At 42.1% G+C, this 17,652-nt stretch overlaps 1 protein-coding gene across 19 annotated transcripts in view; it reads right to left on the bottom strand.

The window, feature by feature from the left end:
* The window catches only part of auts2a (activator of transcription and developmental regulator AUTS2 a), a 362,432-nt gene that overhangs the window by 155,710 nt on the left and 189,070 nt on the right, over positions 1 to 17,652 (bottom strand). For all 19 annotated transcript variants that reach the window (XM_037118510.1, XM_037118512.1, XM_037118511.1 and 16 more), the window contains one exon: positions 11,374 to 11,475. In XM_037118510.1, coding sequence (XP_036974405.1) covers positions 11,374 to 11,475 — 102 coding nt within the window. The remainder of the gene's footprint in view (positions 1 to 11,373; positions 11,476 to 17,652) is intronic.

Genomic DNA, 17,652 nt, shown 5'->3' with positions numbered 1-17,652 from the left:
GCCTCATCAAGAATGAATGTAGCAGGGGGATGCACGCCTCTTGGGAAACACTAATCTTCTTATTGCGTACATTTATTCAATTCCAGTGTCAATATCAACCATAATCTGAATGGGCCATGTGACAAGTGCTTTATGTGTTGGCTGATAGTGGATGACAGGAAGTAGACGTAATCACCTGGGAGTACATCACCGCTGACAGCTCCGGATCAAAGCTTTGCTCCCGCAGATTAATCATGAATTGCAATGCACTGTATAAATAACTTCAATAGAGAGTTTACGTATATAGAAACGCATTCCTTGATCAGACATCTCACAGAAGTCGATGACTGCGGTTTACGGAAGTGGAAGTAATCCCCCTAATAATCCCCTGAATATCTGTTTGAAACCGGATAACACTTAAATAAGATGATACAGCATGACCATTTATCTGAGTGCATGTACAGTGTTGTCAGAAGGGCACAAAAGCACAGAACCCCTAATATGGAAAGACAAAGGTATCAAGTGATAAAGACAAGGCGTGCAATGCATGTGACAACTTAAGAAAAACTTGACACCACCAAGAAAGAAAGAGTGGATTGTGACAGATTGTTACCTCGGGCAAAGTGGGCTCTGAAACTCGTGACACAAAGAAAGAGAAACACAATGGAACAAAAATCCACTCCAACGAAACAGATACCATGTTCCAGTCCTTGCTAAAATTCAACATACTGTTCTTGATTTTATAATTATTACAGTGGAAAAAAATGAAATAATACTGTATGGTGACTGTATGACAATCTCAGAAGCCAGGATTCAATTTTTCATTTCAATCCACAGCTCAATACAAAAAGCCTGAATTCAAAAAAGTACTGTGGCATCAGCTGGTTGCTCTTAACGAAAGGAGTTAAAAAAAAGACCATATATAGGACTGAATCTCAGGTGGAAATGAGATACTAACATGGACAATTGGAGACAAGACGAGGCCAACAGTTGTATGTCATAAAGACAACAGCAGAATAGCTATCCTGTGGATTCCTGGGGCCTGACATATAGATTGCAGATGGATAAGTGCACGTTAAAACAATATCCCACCAACCAAAAAAATCATTTCTCATAGCTGTCTCTATTTACTGAAAGGCTGCTCGTCTCCCACTGGGGCAGAAACAAATGAAAATGTTATTTCTCTACTCATGAACTCCCACCTAGCCTGGTTTTTCACTGCTGGCAATTTCATTTCTCTTCCAAATTTGACTTAAGCCCACGACTTGAGGGAAATAATGTCTCTGGAATAATCTTCTGCAACTGTAATTCCAGGGGCACATTCTCTCTGTCTTTCTCAGTATATCTGTGTGTCTGTCTGTCCATCCATCTACAGGATCTATTCATTTATTTATTGTTGCCGCTGTTGCCTTGTGGTTTAAGGGAAATTGCAATGGCTTCTGAAATAGAAGTGATGTGACATCCAATGCCTCACAGTAATACTGTCAGACGCACGGGCCTTGAATAAGACAGAACATGCCCTTCTCCAACACAAGGAAAAAAAGAATGGCTCTGATACACTGAGTTGTGTGTAGAGTGTAGCCTGTCGCACAAAAAAACCACGGGCTCAATTCAAAGCACATGCAAAGCACATTATTAGCAAAATGTTCTCAAGTTGTGAGCTTGGCATCACTGCTGTTCTCTGTGCGCAACACTCAGTAATGCAATTCACTTTTTCAATGCTTATAATCATGTTCACGGTCTATTGTCTCCAGTCTCCTAAGCCAAACCCAAAAGTGAAAGCAGTGATTTCCGATTTCAATGTTGTACACCCGTTTTTTCATATAACAAATAAGAGGTTTTAAAGGGTAATTCCGGTATTTTTAAAGTTTGTCCTATTTTCTTCACATATTTTTTTAGTTTAAAGAATTAATAGGTGCAAATATTTTGGGAACTGGTCCAGTTAATTGGTTCAGCCTGGGCGGAAATGATTGCAACATGTAATAGTACCATTGGGGTAACAGCACCCAAGTATAGTATTTATAATAAGTCTAATTTATTTACCAAAGTATATACCAAGTCTACCAAGTACATCTAGTTGTGTTTGCCACTGACAGACTTAGATTGTTATTCTATGTTTATGACAACATTATCCCCACAAAGATAGACCTCTTTGTCAAAGAATAACAAATTTTGTGGTTAACCATAAAAGGCTGTTGTCTATTGGAGGCCACCAGACTCCACTGACAAAAAATCATGATGATCCCCAACTTTGGTTTTCCTTGAAATAAATCTCTGATTCACCAAGTTACCAAATTTACAGAGGATCATCTTTTTTACCATTGAATACCCAGAAAGACAATGCATTACACAATAAAACAACATATAACATTCAAGAGTGTATGTTGAATGAGTGCTGTAAAATGATCATACAGTATTTCAGGGAATATTCAAACCTAGAAAAAACTATGGGCTACATTTTCACTAAATGATAAACAAAAATGTGTATTTTCAACTGCTGTGTTTGGCATTTAGATCTGTCAGATCGAACTGGGTTCATGACCCAGCAGGCCTTCCTGTGTAATCCCCATACAGCATTCTCAGCCCAGTGTGCCCTTCAAACAAACTCAACAAGACTTGGCACAACACACATGTAACTCAACCCCCCTCCCCCCATACAGCTTATATACCCTGCAGCTAAACTCCCTGGTACAAAACATATACACACCAGGGAATTGTATATAAAAACACACACATGAACACAAACATATGCTCCATAGGGAGGTTTGCATCACTCCTTGGATAGTCATGTGGCCTGAATATTATGGATTAAATAATTAGAGAATGTGCTCCAAGTCAGACAGGGGTGCAGGCCAAAAAAGAGACACAGACAAAGAGAAAGATATAGGGATACTGCCATCTTTTCTTTGTTTATAGTGGCTGTGATGAGCCAGGGGAGAGGGTAAGGATGATTTGTTGGCTCAGGAGAGGTAAGCGATATGTACCAGTAAATGGCCAGTAATCATGTTTATGAGCGGGAGATGGTTCTGGACTCCCGGTGTGTCTGATTGTGTTTTCTTTGGCTCCCAGCTTGGGCCCAAGCACACCCCCACCAGGCCATTGTTATTGAAGCATGCACTCTAGCTTGGCTTCTCCTTGGGGGGTAAAAAGGTGCATGCAATACGGTTTGCGTGCATTTGTTTGGCCAGTGTGTTTTCATAAAGAAGTATGTCAGTCAATGAGGACCTCCCATCACAAAAGACAGTACCACTTCCCCTTTCTCCTTCATGCAGCCAGTTCCCACATTGCTCTCATTGCTATGGCAACCGGCGCTCTCTCCTTGGGCTCTGCATGCATCCAATCAGAGTGAGACCTTTGTAGAGATTCCTCCGGGCTCCACTTATTCAACTTACCCCACCGGAACAGCCTCCACACTGAAAAGGCTGGAACAAAGAGCGGAGAGACTCCCTCACCACAGCCTGGTATGACATCAAAAAATGGGGCTACAGGGTTGGGTTACAGGGAATGCGGAAGTAATACGTAGCTGAGAGCTGCAAGACGCACGGCAAAAGCAAAAACAGGGTGGCAGCGCATGGCCATGGCCAATTTCAGTGGAAATTATGTGGAATAGGATTTGTTATTGGAAGCCTCAGAGCCTGAATACTTGGCAAGTATCGCAGGGCTCTGGCACTGGTTTAAGCTTGATAAGTCAAAATGGATTCCGGCTGAGCCTATTTATGTCATTCCTGAAAACATATGGATAGGATTCAGGCGCTCAATACTTTCAACCTTCAACAATGACATTCAACACCACTTCTCCAGTCCATTAATCTTCCATGAGAATAGATTTATCATCCACAGCACTGAGGGATTGCACTCAGTCAGCATCAGCCTGAACAGTATTTACCACACCGCCCTCGCTCTGTATCAGTTTCAACAATTAAAGAGCCTCATTTTGCTCAGTATACAGGAACATAACTACAGAAAAGGTCACCATGTTCCTCCGAATCCTCAGATTTTATTTTGTGTTCAAGGCCTCTAGGTGTGGTAAATAATTAGCAGAGATAAACTAGTGCCGTGCATTCTCGACCTGAGGGCTGCTCAGAGGTCACTGCACACAATCACACTGCGCTTCTCTCATTCTAATTATATTTCTGGAGAGTAGATGCAGCCGAGTCTGAGTTAAACACTTGTGAACGTAGGCAAGGAGACAGACGCGCCCCGAGCACTTGTACAGGCGAGCCTTCCAATGGGACCTCTCACAGGCCCCTGACGGACATTTGGCTGTTGGGGTACTGGCAGGACGATGGAGGCGCAGCATAATTTTGCCCGACTGCCATGTCACAAAGTGTCAAAATCTGTCCCTGACAACACGACTGCAGGCGATGATAGAGAAAACGGACGAGAGAAATAAAAGAGAAAGTGAGAGAGACGAGAAAAAAGTGAGCTTGATTTGGAGAGCCAGAGGTGGTAATAAGCATGTCTGGCCACTTCCTGGGAGACAGCCTATTCATCAGGTTGATTTAGAGTCAAAGGTGCAGGCAATTCAAGTGATCTTGTTCCGGAATCCTCTGGCAGTTTCAGCTCTGCAGTGAACGACAGAATCTGGCATAATGAATGACAAAAAAGAAGGAAGAAAGCTCGTATTGTGGAAATGATCTCTTTATACAGAGGACCCGAGAAATACAAAAAAAAAAACTGTTGTCGAAACTGTTCCACGTGTTCTTCTTGAATCAATTAATGGACCTTGGATGGCATCAATCAAAGCATTAATCATCCTGTCAAAACTGTGTGCTTTAAATGATTTCCTATTTGATCACAGAAGTAGATGATGTTGAAATGTTAGTGGTAAAACACACTTTAGTTTAACTTCTTCTACTAGATATCAGTCAATTTGATCCCTCATGACTTTTCGAGCTGGCCTCTACATTATTCAAAGTATTAAATCAAAAGCTGGTGAAACTGCTTTCAGCTATTTCGCTCCCGACTCCAACTTCTTTTAAAATACAGCTAAAGCTTTTTTCTTTTTTTCCCCCAAAGCTTACACTGGGTTCTGTCTGAGGGGTGAATTTGTGTTTTTTTGTTTTGTCAGTAAGAAATCATCTGCTGTTCTGTGCATGGTGTGTATTTTTGTTTTGGTAACCAGCTGAATGTCATGTATCATTCATATTCAACAGAACAGTGTACAAAATACTGTCTGTGTTTCTATTGTCTTTCAATCTGCCCTGGTTTACATTATTTACACCACAGCTGAAAAGCCATTAAACAGTGAAAAAGACTGTCAAATAATCCCTGCACTGCATCTGCTGCTCATTTCACACTGCCACCATGCACACACTGGGGCCTCCACAAAGAGTACGATCCCATGATAATGAGCTAATTATAGGTACAACATTCCTACTTCCATATCTAAATGCTTGTCTCTAATAGGAAACATTTCAAATTATTGAGAGGCAGAGAGAGAAAGAGACGGATAATTGATGCAAGCAATTACAAGTTCTGTGTCGGAGCAAATTGGCCAGCATATCTGGACATGTAGGGGGACTGCGACCTCATTTACATCAGAGTGTCAGGAAATAATTGGAGAATGTACTGAGGAGGTGGGATGGGCATAGTGTAATGCAGACCAGTTCTGGTCACATTACATAAGCAGTTCACTTAGACAGTAAGATTCAGTCCAGACAAAACGGAAAAAGACTGTACTCAGAGGTCAAGAACAAAACATTATGTGAAGCCTTGGCAAGCTCCAGCAAATTTAATCATAATAGTGATTTTTACTACAACAAATACACTTTATGACATTAATCTGTTTCCAAAAGCTGTAATTTGAGCATTTGAAATGGTTTCACCACATGCACACAGGATTCTGAGTAGACTGCCGTGTTTTCGTCGGAACGCCAGTAATAACGGAGCTCAGTTTTACTGGCCATAGAGAGACTGGAGCAATGTTTGGGCTGAAACCGCTTCAAAAGCTCGGGAAGACGATGTGCTTGACTTTTAACAATATCACTTCCAGATGTCTCATTACAAAACAACGTTCAAAGACCTCACCGCAAGAAATCCTTCTCATGTGAGAGGAGCCAGGACACATGAAGACGGATTTCAGGAACCCACAATTTTCACATTTTTATTTCAGTTGGAAAAACCAGCATGCAAAACTGTCTGGAGAAACACCAGTAAAATGTTAGTATTAATGATGGTGTTACAACCTGTGTAAGCAGGCCAACGCACACATCATTACCCGCGTTACAGCAGGGTATTCCACACCATATTCTATATAAAGATATTGTCCAGAGCATTAGATAACATTGCATCTGTTTCCAATTGACAGGCAGAGTTTACTCAGTAGAACAGCCATAACAGGATACAACTAAAGGAAGCTTTAGCTGACGATAAAAATGGCCACTGAAATATAGGGGTGCATTCATTATAGTCTGCCTCTTGTGCCTCTCATCAGGCTGGCTAACACTGACTGACGGGCTCTGACCCAGTACTCTGGAGCGTCTCTCTATTGCACCCGCCTCTCATCAAGAGCCTTGGGTGGAAAAAAAGGAGTAACATGCTGTTTACTCGCAATCCCAGGCCCGTAATTGCCAATTTATTTGATAGGCAGCCGGGTAATGATGGCATTTCACCCCTTGCCGCAGAGACTAAACGGGAGTGATTCATCCCAAGCTCCCTGCCCTCCCTGATCCAGCAGACTCCCTCTGCTCAGGACTGCTGCCTGCCTGAATGCCTGCCACCCAGACTGAAGGGGTGGGGTGTGGTGGGGGACGTGGGGGGTGGCTGCCATGTCGGCTTCAAACGAACCCAAAAGGGAGCCCAGTGCTTCAGAGCAAATGCGGCCAAGCCTGCCAATTTAGCTGGGGTTTGGGGTTGAGGCAAACACAGCCGAGCTGATGTGCCATTTGTAGGCCTTAATGAGCTGGCAGGACTGAGTGAGGAGGGAAGGCGAGCGGGAGAAAGGAGGCTGCCAGGCCTGACCTCCTCTGGCCTCTATCTCCCTGCCAGCCAGTGCCAGGCCGGCAAACTCAGTTCATCTGCTGCATCGGAGCGTAGTCACTCCGTGAGGGGAAGGGAGTGCTACAGCAAATACCATTAGCGAACTGTTGGTCTAATGAACAGTTCGGGTTAAAGCTGGCTCCTGTCTCACACTGCTCCCTGGTACTAACGAGTGACTTAGATTGTTTCTCTTTGTTTTCGCACTATGAGGGAACATCTCCGTGCAGCTGAACCACATGAGCAGTCCAGTTGCGTTGCTTCTGTGTTACAACCAAAATAGTTTTAAACTTTCAGTAGAACAAGCACATGGACTGCTGCAGCAGACCAAATGCTACAGGCATTCATAAATCATTTGAACAAACATCTAGCTTCATGTAACAACAACTCGGTTACTACTATTTTATTTTAAATCAACGGCCCATTATAATTAGAAAAATAGACGAAACCCGAAGAAAGAATATCACTGCCTGGTAAAATGGGTTTCTCTTTTGGTATTTTCTGCATTTTCTGTCTCCTTCTCCTTTTAGTCTTGGGAACAGAGCTCGGCTACAAAAGCTACGACTTGCACCTCTTGCGACGTGTGAAGTGGGTTTTTACAGCCTGGCTGGAGGGGACTTGTTCAGAAACCTGTTGGGACCGGAGATGAAGCCTCACACAGTGTGACATGGGGGTCTAAAAATCTGTCTTCATGCTGCCCAGCTTTCAACAGCTCTTCTGAAGACATGTTCAGTCTCCTGTGGGGTGTCTTGACCAGACGAAGCAGGGGGAACTTGGGCTGCCGTTCCCATCTGTCCTCCAGAGTGTACTGAGTGGCTGAGATGCCAGTTCAGGTGGAAATGATTATAAAGAGGGTGATAGATGCTTCCCGAGTATGCCAGGAGAGGGGAAAGTAGACTTTCTGAGAAAGCCTGACATTTTGAAAACAAATTACAGATATAATCTGGAATTTCAGACAATGTTCTGATACAGTTACTCAAAGTAAACACATTGGCTGTCGCCGGAAATTATTTTCTATTCTGAGGCTAATTTCATACCCAGTATTCAAACTGAATAGGCTGAACATGAAGCAACAGCGATACTGTCCTTGAAGGCAAATTATGTGACTGAGCAAGCACTGTTTTAACATGTTTCATCATTAGCGTGTAATAAGTCAAAGTGCAATCATCACAGAAATGTAATCTAATGGAGGGAAGTGGTTGGATAGTGAGGTCAAGACATATGATATTGTTTTTAATTGAGGCAAAGGATAATGGAATTTCAAACTGTGGTTAAAGAAATGACTTGAAGTAAACGTCTTTAAGATCTCTAAAATACACATTGGAATAGTTACTTGTAGTGCTTTAGTATATATTTTGGCTTGTCTCTTAAAGATCACATTTAACATCAAGCTAAAAGTACAAACCAAATGTGCAACCAGGCCAGCTGCATCAGAGACAGTTGTGTCAACCTTTTAAAGGAAACTAACATAATTTTGATATGAAACCACGACATGTATTAATCTACAAAGTATGTAAAAAAACAAATAGAAAAACTAAGAGATAACTGCCAAATTTGTCCATGGGATTCAGATAAGACCAAAACCCTGCACTCATACTTTACATTAAGCATTAAAAATTGTATATCATTATAGAAGGTTCCATGATACATTGACAGTTAATGCTTATGTAGTTGTAATAGTAGTAGTAGTAGTAGTAGTAGTGTAGTAATAGCAGTAGTAGCAGCAATAGCAGTAGTAGTAGAAGTAGTGGTCAGAGATTTTTAGAGATCATGACGCAACAAATTACAAACTGATTGCTTTTGTCATTCTGTACAACACAATAGAGTCTAAGAAACACATATTTATTGGTAAGACATTTTCTGAGTCATTATCTGACAGTGTTCACCAAATCATTTTTGACCAACAACTTCATTTACATGACTTTGCTCAAGTTAATTGTAAGTTGTTGCTAAAATGAGATACTGATGTATGACTATAGTAGAAGCTATTAGTCTCCAGAAGCTCCAGGAGGGAGATGTGTGTGAGTGGCATGTTCCCTAAATTTCCACAATATCTCTTAGCTATCTTAGTCTAACTAGTGCAATGCCCATTCAAACATTGCTATTTGGCACGGATTAACTGGCATGTGAGAGGTTTATATATCCAGTGACGCCTCCTGAACTGCTCACAGTCGCTTCTAGACCGCCCGATAATATCAAACATAATTGATATTCATGAGGCAAAATCTGGATGATTACATCGGTACATTCCAAGTAATGAGAGAGGCGTCCTGGAGCAGCCAACAGTGCTGCCAAGCAACAGCAAACCTTCTAGCCCTTGAGGCTAACATTAGCTTGCCTTCTTAAAATCTCACCTCTAGTTTTTACTGAAGAAAACAAAACCCAAGCTGAACATGTCACCCAGCACATCCTCCTTTATCCTTGTGCTTTTGTTTTCTTTCTACGTGTGTGGTATTACAGCAAGTTGTTGCACCAGACTTATGTCCATTTTTTGTTTACATCTGCTTCCCCGTGAGATCATGTGAGAGGCTGGCTGCTAACTGCACAGCCAACAGCTAACTGCACAGCTAAATGAGCCAACTAGCTAATGGCATCTACAGTTAGCAGCATTTTGTAGGTACTTTAGTTGAAAAAGTAAACTCATATATCACCAGGAGATGAGGGGGGCACCAGAAGGAAAACCATAAAATATCATCTTGCTCAACCAGTCTCTCAATGAGCAGCAGCTCTCACTTGTTCTTTGGCGCAATGGGTGTACTTTGCTACTTGGTTAGCTTGCCGTCTGCTATCACTTTCATGCTAAAATCCATGCTAACGCTATACATGCCAAAACAGGAAGTAACATTGGCTGGAGTGGGGCTTTGAGCAAAATTTGCCTTGGTAGTCTGCTGCACAGTCACCACAGTGCAGTCTGACAGAAATCAGCAAGTATCATTTCAATTTCTGTTGTCAACATCAAATTACTTATTTCATTTCATGCCCAGTCAAGCATCGTAAAGCTACATGCAGAATCAGTTTTGCTTCAGTTGTTCAGCCATGTCTTTCTCAAAGACTAGCTCGCCTCCCAACTGACAGCTTTAATTATGGCTAGATATCTGATCGCTTCGCTGTAGATTCTCCACACAAATCAAAGAGCAGGGGTGGGTGTCTGGCAGCAAGGTCCCTCGAGCCTGCTCGCTTTACATCTTGGAATATGTCACAGGGCGCAGGGACACAACCGTTCTTTCTTCTGTCAGCTAATGCTTGCCTTCAGCTCCTCCGCAAGGAACGAGGACCTGGGTAAGTAGTGTCTTTTTTTGTATCCGTCATAAAGAACCTCTGGGAGAGAGAGAGAGAGTGTGTGTGTGTGTGTGTGTGTGCGTGTGTAGGAAGTAGTGAGTGCTCTTCACCTGAAGCACTCCAAGAGCACACTTGTGATCACTTAATATTTACCACAAGGTGCTCTGCTGAGGCTGAATTTTATTGGTTCCATGCCAAAAGAAATCCTTACAAAATGGATAGTTAGCACTTCAATAACTTACCTTTTGTCTTTGTGGCATACCATAGGTTCAACAGACACATAATGACACTTGAATTATGAAACAGCATAGAATTTGTAACACTTGAGATGAATGAACATGCATCGATTTAGAATACCGACATAATTCTCAAGTTTTATTGTGCAGAGCGGGTCTGAGTGTTACATTCGATAGTTTGACATAAGGTTGCATGTTAACAAGTATCTAACTGTTCACATTCAAAAAACTTCCCACTACTAATTTTTCCTCTCTGACATATGACTCATCTAGACAGTAACTACAATGATTCAGGTCTTTAAACTAGTCACCTCTGCATTGAACATTTTTTTTCCCACAACTCTCATATTTTTGTAATACATCTTTTCAAAATTGCTGATTAAAAGTAACCTGTGGCGTTTTTTCTAACCTCCTGCAGCACTAATAAGCACATTTTTTATGTGTGGGTCAGAGTATTCTACTGCTCAACAGGTGATAATGATAATGTGCCTAGTTATTGTGCTGAGCAATGTGCCTGCAAGGGGAAGACACATGAGGGTATTACGCATGTTAATGATGACGGTTTCAAATTTAGTTTGGGGGATGGATTCAATATGTTTTGTGTTGTGGTGAATCACACTGAAGGCAAACATAACTTTTGTTTCTTTACAGGTTAACTCAACACGGCAACTGTAAGCACAGCTGCCAAACTTTATGGACTTAAAATGACTACGCAATCATCTGTAGAGAAGATGTAGTTGTAATAAATAATATATTCACTCAGGCTTCGTTTACAATAATAGTCTTTTTGTCTTGTTTTTTTTTTTCGGCCTATAAATGTGTATGTGAATAAATGTGGACAAAAAGCCCTGACAGAGGCTTGAACAGCTACTGACATGAGGTTGTTTGTGATTGTACTCACATCTGTCAGTCTGTCTCTGGAGCTGCTCCTGATGGAAGGCTTGGACTCTCCGCTTACACTCTCACTGTCGCTGTCCTTACAGTTGTTCTGCCCTGGCTTCAGCTGCCAAAACAAAACACACAAAGAGACCAAGGGTTAGCGACATGAAGCAAAACTGTTAACACTGCAGTTTAGAGCTTTACATGGATAACGCTTGCTAGGGAAGGCATCCCACAGAAATCGGTTCATGAATATGTGAGAACTGGCAGGAGCTGCAGCGCTGTCTCTGTAAATCTGTCATGTTTCTGAGCCTATTCAGCAGCCATCACTGCACTTGCCAATGATAGACACCATCTGATCTCGCAGTATGAAACTCCTCTCAGCCCACGAAATAGAGAACAGGGACAAAGACCCTTCCAGAACCTTCAAATGGAGCCACTATCCTTTCCAAGCAGACACCACATGCCGAGGCAGCAGGAGCTCAGCAAGTGTCATCCTCTAGACACTCTGTTCGAGATGCTGCAAAATGACAAGAATAAAGAGCAGGACGTGCCAATCGGCGAGCATCTGAGGCCCTTCAAAATCTGGAGAACAATAAAAGACTCTTGGGAGTGTGGAGCGGAGTGGAAGGAGGTGGGGCCTGCAGTCCCCGTCCAAGTCTGCGATTGATGTCATCTGAATCTCCCATGCTGCTCCTTCCAGACCAGACAAACGCTGCAGGTTTCATTTCAAAGCACATAAAAAGACGGCTTTATGGGACAGTGCAGTAAACGGCTGCTCTGCCACCTAATAGGAAAAGCAGAGCGTGCACACACAAAAGACTTGGACAACAAGATGATGCCCCCTTCCCCTCCCCATCTCATGGTCTGAAGAAAAGGGACAGAGCTAGATGTTATCCTTACCCCTCTTTCAGTATTCTCTTTTCAGGTATCGGTCATCATTTAGTGCGATAAAAGGGCACAAGGTGAGGGAATACCAAATGAACCCTTGAGTTGAGCGGATAATTAAAATGAAAATGTTCCCTTTTCTGTAGCCATTAGCAGTGTGAAAGGAATCATATTCCTTGGGAGAATTGCATGATGGGTGGAAGGCGGGTGGATTTGCCAGAGTGCTGAACGTGATAAGAGAGTTTGAGCATTGGGAATGCCTGATGGGCCGGTTTGACTCTGTCTGAATATGTGTGTGTACATGTGTGCATAAGCGAGTGTCTATGAGCTCCGACGGCACTCAGAAAAGGCTTGGGAGAGTACACGAGAACCAACTGTGGCACGTGCACAAACACATGCACACCAATGCCCTGTGCTGTGATAGCACTAATTACCTCCAACACATTTTATTCCCACAAAAACCAGGGCACATTTTCTCTCTTTTTCTTGTAAATGCCAGTTTGTCTGAGGGGAGTTTACATATTTTTAGAGAGAAAAAGGGGAATAATATCTCATCCACCACGGTCCGTGAACTGATCCTTGAAGAAAGGGCGAGGGAAACTGTTTGCGCCCCAGTCTGTGGCTCCTTCATCAAAACATGTTGACCTATAATATTTATTAACCAGCCCGTGTCCCTGCTGACAACACTGGGCAGCGCACGCCAGCATACTCATGCATTTATGAATGTGCACACAGACAAAAGAAAATAAGCAGACCTTACCGAAAGCTGCCGCTGGCTTCTGCATCACATATCCACAGCTCAAAACCAAACTCATATATGGTAAGCTTATAAAGAATATAATCAGGAAAGTGTGGGGAAGATATAGAGATTTGTCTTGTGTTAATCAATGTGGTATCAAACTGACTCTGCAGTAGTGAAACCACATAATCACACCGACTGTATCCTGGCTTATCAGTGGGAAAGTACTCCATGAAATCAGAAATCTTGCACAAATTTAACAGTGTGTAATGTCTGAAGAACATGTCTAATAAAGACATTCCAATAAAGAGCGGCTCATCTTTCAGGGCTATTACATAGCTTGGGACCTGATTACACAGCTATTTGAAAACGTATCCCTCAGCTTGTTCCCTTTAATTTCCCCCTGAGCTCCCTTAAATTACTTCAGAGAATTGTGTTTTTTTTCCTCCGCTCTCCCCTTTCGGAGGTTCGGATGATGGATTCATTTCTTTTTATGGTGTGATTAATGGATGTCTTAAGCAAATGGAGTGAATGCTGGTGGTCAGTGCCATCAAAAAGTGAAGTTGTAATTTAATGACCTGCTGTCTGATGATAAATCTAAATGAGAAGCCCGTGCGTGGGTGCGGGGGGCAGTCTCTGTGACCTATGCCGTAACAATGCTGTTCTGATCACTCCTACTTATTACAGCCTGCAAGTCATTCTCTATGTGTTTATAGCCTTTGAAAGGTGTAATTAGTGAAATATGGTTAAGCCAAAGTTTGCTCCAAAAAGATAGGGGGCAGCATAACATGAGTATCAGGGGCATCTGCTGCTCTTTGTAAAGGTCTGGTCACAAAGAGACTTGTCACTAGAGGTGAGATTTTTAAAAAAAGCAGGGAAAAAGCCTGTTTCGGACAAGACAGCGCAGTGCGCCTGTGGAGCCGGCGGACCTCTAAAGACTGCTTGAAAACTATAAACAGTGCAGGAGGGGAGCATCCGCAAGGCTACCCATACCATAAGAAAACAATGTTTTTTCTGATGACTCTCAGTGATCAACCCTAGTATTTCATTTCTTGAAAATGTGTGAATTATTTTGTTCACTTATTACACTAAATGCTAAACAAACTCCTAGTGTTCGCTGGGGTTAAACTATGGGGGCTATCAGAATACTGACTCTTGTGGCACAGTGGTATTCGGACACAGGGACTAGCTGGTTAGTATGCCTACTTCAGTTAGTTCTGCATCAGAATACATAAATGTCTTTGACATCTTCACTGTTGTTTCTCCATATGCTGGAGAATGAAGTTCATTTTTTTATGTTTTCAACAAAAATTCTGACCCTATCTTACAATAGCCTCTTTAAAACTTTAGTTCATTGCATTCAACAGTGATCTAAATTGGAAAGATGTGTTTGCAGATTCCCCAGACTGGTGTACTGTACTGATCCAACAGCATAAAGACATTAATTAAGACGCAGGTTGAGGCATACGGATGCATTTATTTAATGACCTTAACTGTATCTGTGCAGCCTGGGTAAGAACTGGCCCTGCAGGAAGATAACAAACAGATGGTTTTAATATTCCAGAGGCTAATTTCACAACAATTAAAGACACAGCGAGACATTAGCATCTAATGAAACATTTAAACTACTAGTAAGTGCATCTGCCATTAATTTCCGCACAGTGAGGTCTTGTTTTCCTGCAATCTGTTCTGTGTTAGGGGATAGTTTTTCCCCCCCATCTCTCTTACCAGTCTGAATTTACTGAAGTAGAGAATCAACAACTGTTTTCAATCAGCAGTCAGCGTGAAGCTTTGGAAGAGAGCAGCTCAAACCTCAGCATGAAACAGTTCAGCCCGCAAGTATGAGAAATCATTTAACATTTCTTATCAATCATCACACAAAAAACGAATGCTTCTACTTAAGCAACTAGCAATTATTGAGACTGTTACTGCCAAACTGAACATCTCCAAAAATGAGAGTAATGTCAGGGAACTGAGTCTTAACTGAGTTTAAGGTGATATAACTGAGTCAAGCCTCACAGTTTCATGTTGTCTGTGGAGACTCAGCAAACACCCACTTTTCAAAAATAAATAAATAAATAAATAAAAAATAATATATATATATATACACACACACATATATATATGGTCATAAGCTATATATAGACACACATACACACACAACTCCCCCCCTGGATTTTTTAGTTGTATTGTCATTGCCAGCAATTGCAAAGACAACTGGATCATTTCTGTTTCTCAGAGTCACAAATAACAACAGGATAGGGCAAATCATGAGTTTATTCAACCATTCAGTGTATAAATGAAATACATCACCAGTTAATCTTCCTTTTACTGGGTGGCCATGTGCCTGGAAGAAGACTAAATTGTATAATGAGAGAGAGAGGTTTATAGGGAACAAATGGTAAAGCTGCTGGTTTTATTACTCTGTATCTATTATAGTGTGCGCTCAACATTCACTTCATAATGATACGTTAAAACAGAAAAATTGTCTTTTGCCGGTTTAGGGACGTGAATACAAAAGAGGCCAGTATTCTCTTTACAGTTTGATATTAAAGCAATCATATCTGACAAAAGATGCGTTAATAGCCAGAGAATACAGTTCACTCTATCTTAATAAATAATATAGAGGCAAATGAGCTGTCACTGACTTCCACTTCAAAAGGTCTACTGTAGTATGGATTTCCGATAATGTGTAAAAAAGATTGCCATTTTGTAGACGGGCCTTGACTTAGTCCCTAGATGAACGAGCAGTACCTGAAGGACCTTGCTTTTCAATGCGTCTATTTAATGCTGGACTGAAATAAACAAATGTCTTTTAAGAAAAAGTCACGGCAGTATTATTCGAGGTGCCGCATATAATACTCAAGATTCTGTTGAATGTCGTGTATGCCTCACAAATACTAACCTTGACAATTCTACCGGAGCACATGGTGCCTTTCTTTACAATTTAGAAAAAGTCATCAAAGAGAATAAATCAGTATTGAATGTTTTCATTTCAGTATTGTTACAAGTAGCAGCAGATGGGTAAGAGGGTTTTTCAGACACTCAAATGTAATTCCCAGTATACAGTAAACACTTCAGTATATTCAAAGATCAGAGTGCAGAAAAATTATGAAATATCTCATTTAACACTGTTCCCCTCAAAAGTAGGCCAAAACAGCTTTTACAATAGTGTCTTGAACATGTGGAGTCAATTATTTTCTCACTTACAGAAAAGTGCTCACCGTTGCCATAGTGGAATTTTACAAGTGTATTGACCTATTCTCAAGGGCTGCACTACAGACTCAATGCAATCAAGCTCAAAAGCAGGCCTGCTAACATTTCTAACCACAAAGGCCTTTTTAAACAGAGCCATACACAACCGGCCTGCCCCAGCAACTCCACCCCCCACCACCCCCACCATCCCCCATCCCTCATCCCTCAAGAAAAAAAGACATGGAGAGAACTGGGCTCCGTTTTCTGTACTGGCCTCAGTGGGATAGCCATCAGCTCCTGGTTTCCCTTAGTTACGCACAACAGCAGCTGCGGAGCTCGGCGGTAATAAAACCTGGAACAATTTAACGGCTTTTATTGTTCTTCCGCGGCTTTCAGAACAGCTAACCTGTCCTCTCAGGATCTGGCAGCGAGAATCCCACTAGGGCAGCAATGAAAGAGGATCTCATTTACCTAAAAGCGCTTATAAATTTTTAATTTGCTTTAACAAGTAAATTAACAAGTCCCTCATTTGGGAAGTTTTATGGCTGCATGCCACTGAGGGAGGACCATGAAAGTTTTATAGATAATCCACTACCTAGGCCGTGTTGCTGATAATAAATTGTCTATTTCCTTCGGCACTGTCAAATCCCCTTGGTTTCCACTGACTACACTTTGAATATCTCCTTTATGCTAGCTTCACAGGTCTATATACCAGGGCTATTAAAGTGCTGGGGAGCTTCACGACTCAGCAGTTAAAATGAACAACTTGAAGAATTTCTGTCGACTTTATGCAGGCGCTCTCGCACAGCCTTAGGAGACGCCATTGCAAAACATTAGACCACATTAAGCATTGCTAATTATGTCCCTACCAGCCTCTTCATCACATCAGCCTCACAGTGAGCCCATCTAGTGAAACCACCTTGGGCTGGTCGACAACAGCAGTTGGAAACTGCTATGCCTGTTTAACCACGCAGCCAGCTTTATCTGAAGAGACTGTTTTGTAAAAAGAGGAGCTGAGGGTTTGTCAGGGCCTGTGAGGGCGCGACAACAGGCCCTACGTCATCTGTTTGACAGTGGCTGTGTGGGCAAGCCCACCAGCGTGGTCTGGCGCTGACCCTGTGCTAGGCTCTGAGGCACAGCTGCTTTAACTGCCACTGACAGGAGCCCCCTCCCCGGCCCTCTCGTCACCCATAACCCCCTCTGCCACCCTCGCTCACAACCTGTCACTGAGCATCAGCGCTTGGCTTCCAGTGCCCCAGATTTGTCTACGGTTCGCTCTGTGTGTGGCATACAGTGTGAAAATAACCCTTAATACCTAATTTTATCTCTGCAGTTGAACATGGATGTTGTGCGTTCTTTCATCACTGCGACTAAAAGACAATAAAAACACTTGGCATGTTTATCCTAAAGCCTACTGTTTGTCTGTGGTCAGGATGTCACTCATAGTCAGCAGGTTTTATTAGTACCTAGGCATGTAAC

This window comes from Acanthopagrus latus, chromosome 13 (assembly GCF_904848185.1).
Source record: "Acanthopagrus latus isolate v.2019 chromosome 13, fAcaLat1.1, whole genome shotgun sequence".
Taxonomy (NCBI): domain Eukaryota; kingdom Metazoa; phylum Chordata; class Actinopteri; order Spariformes; family Sparidae; genus Acanthopagrus; species Acanthopagrus latus.
Note: the sequence above shows the minus strand (reverse complement) of the source record. Positions and strands in the feature narration are given on the sequence as shown.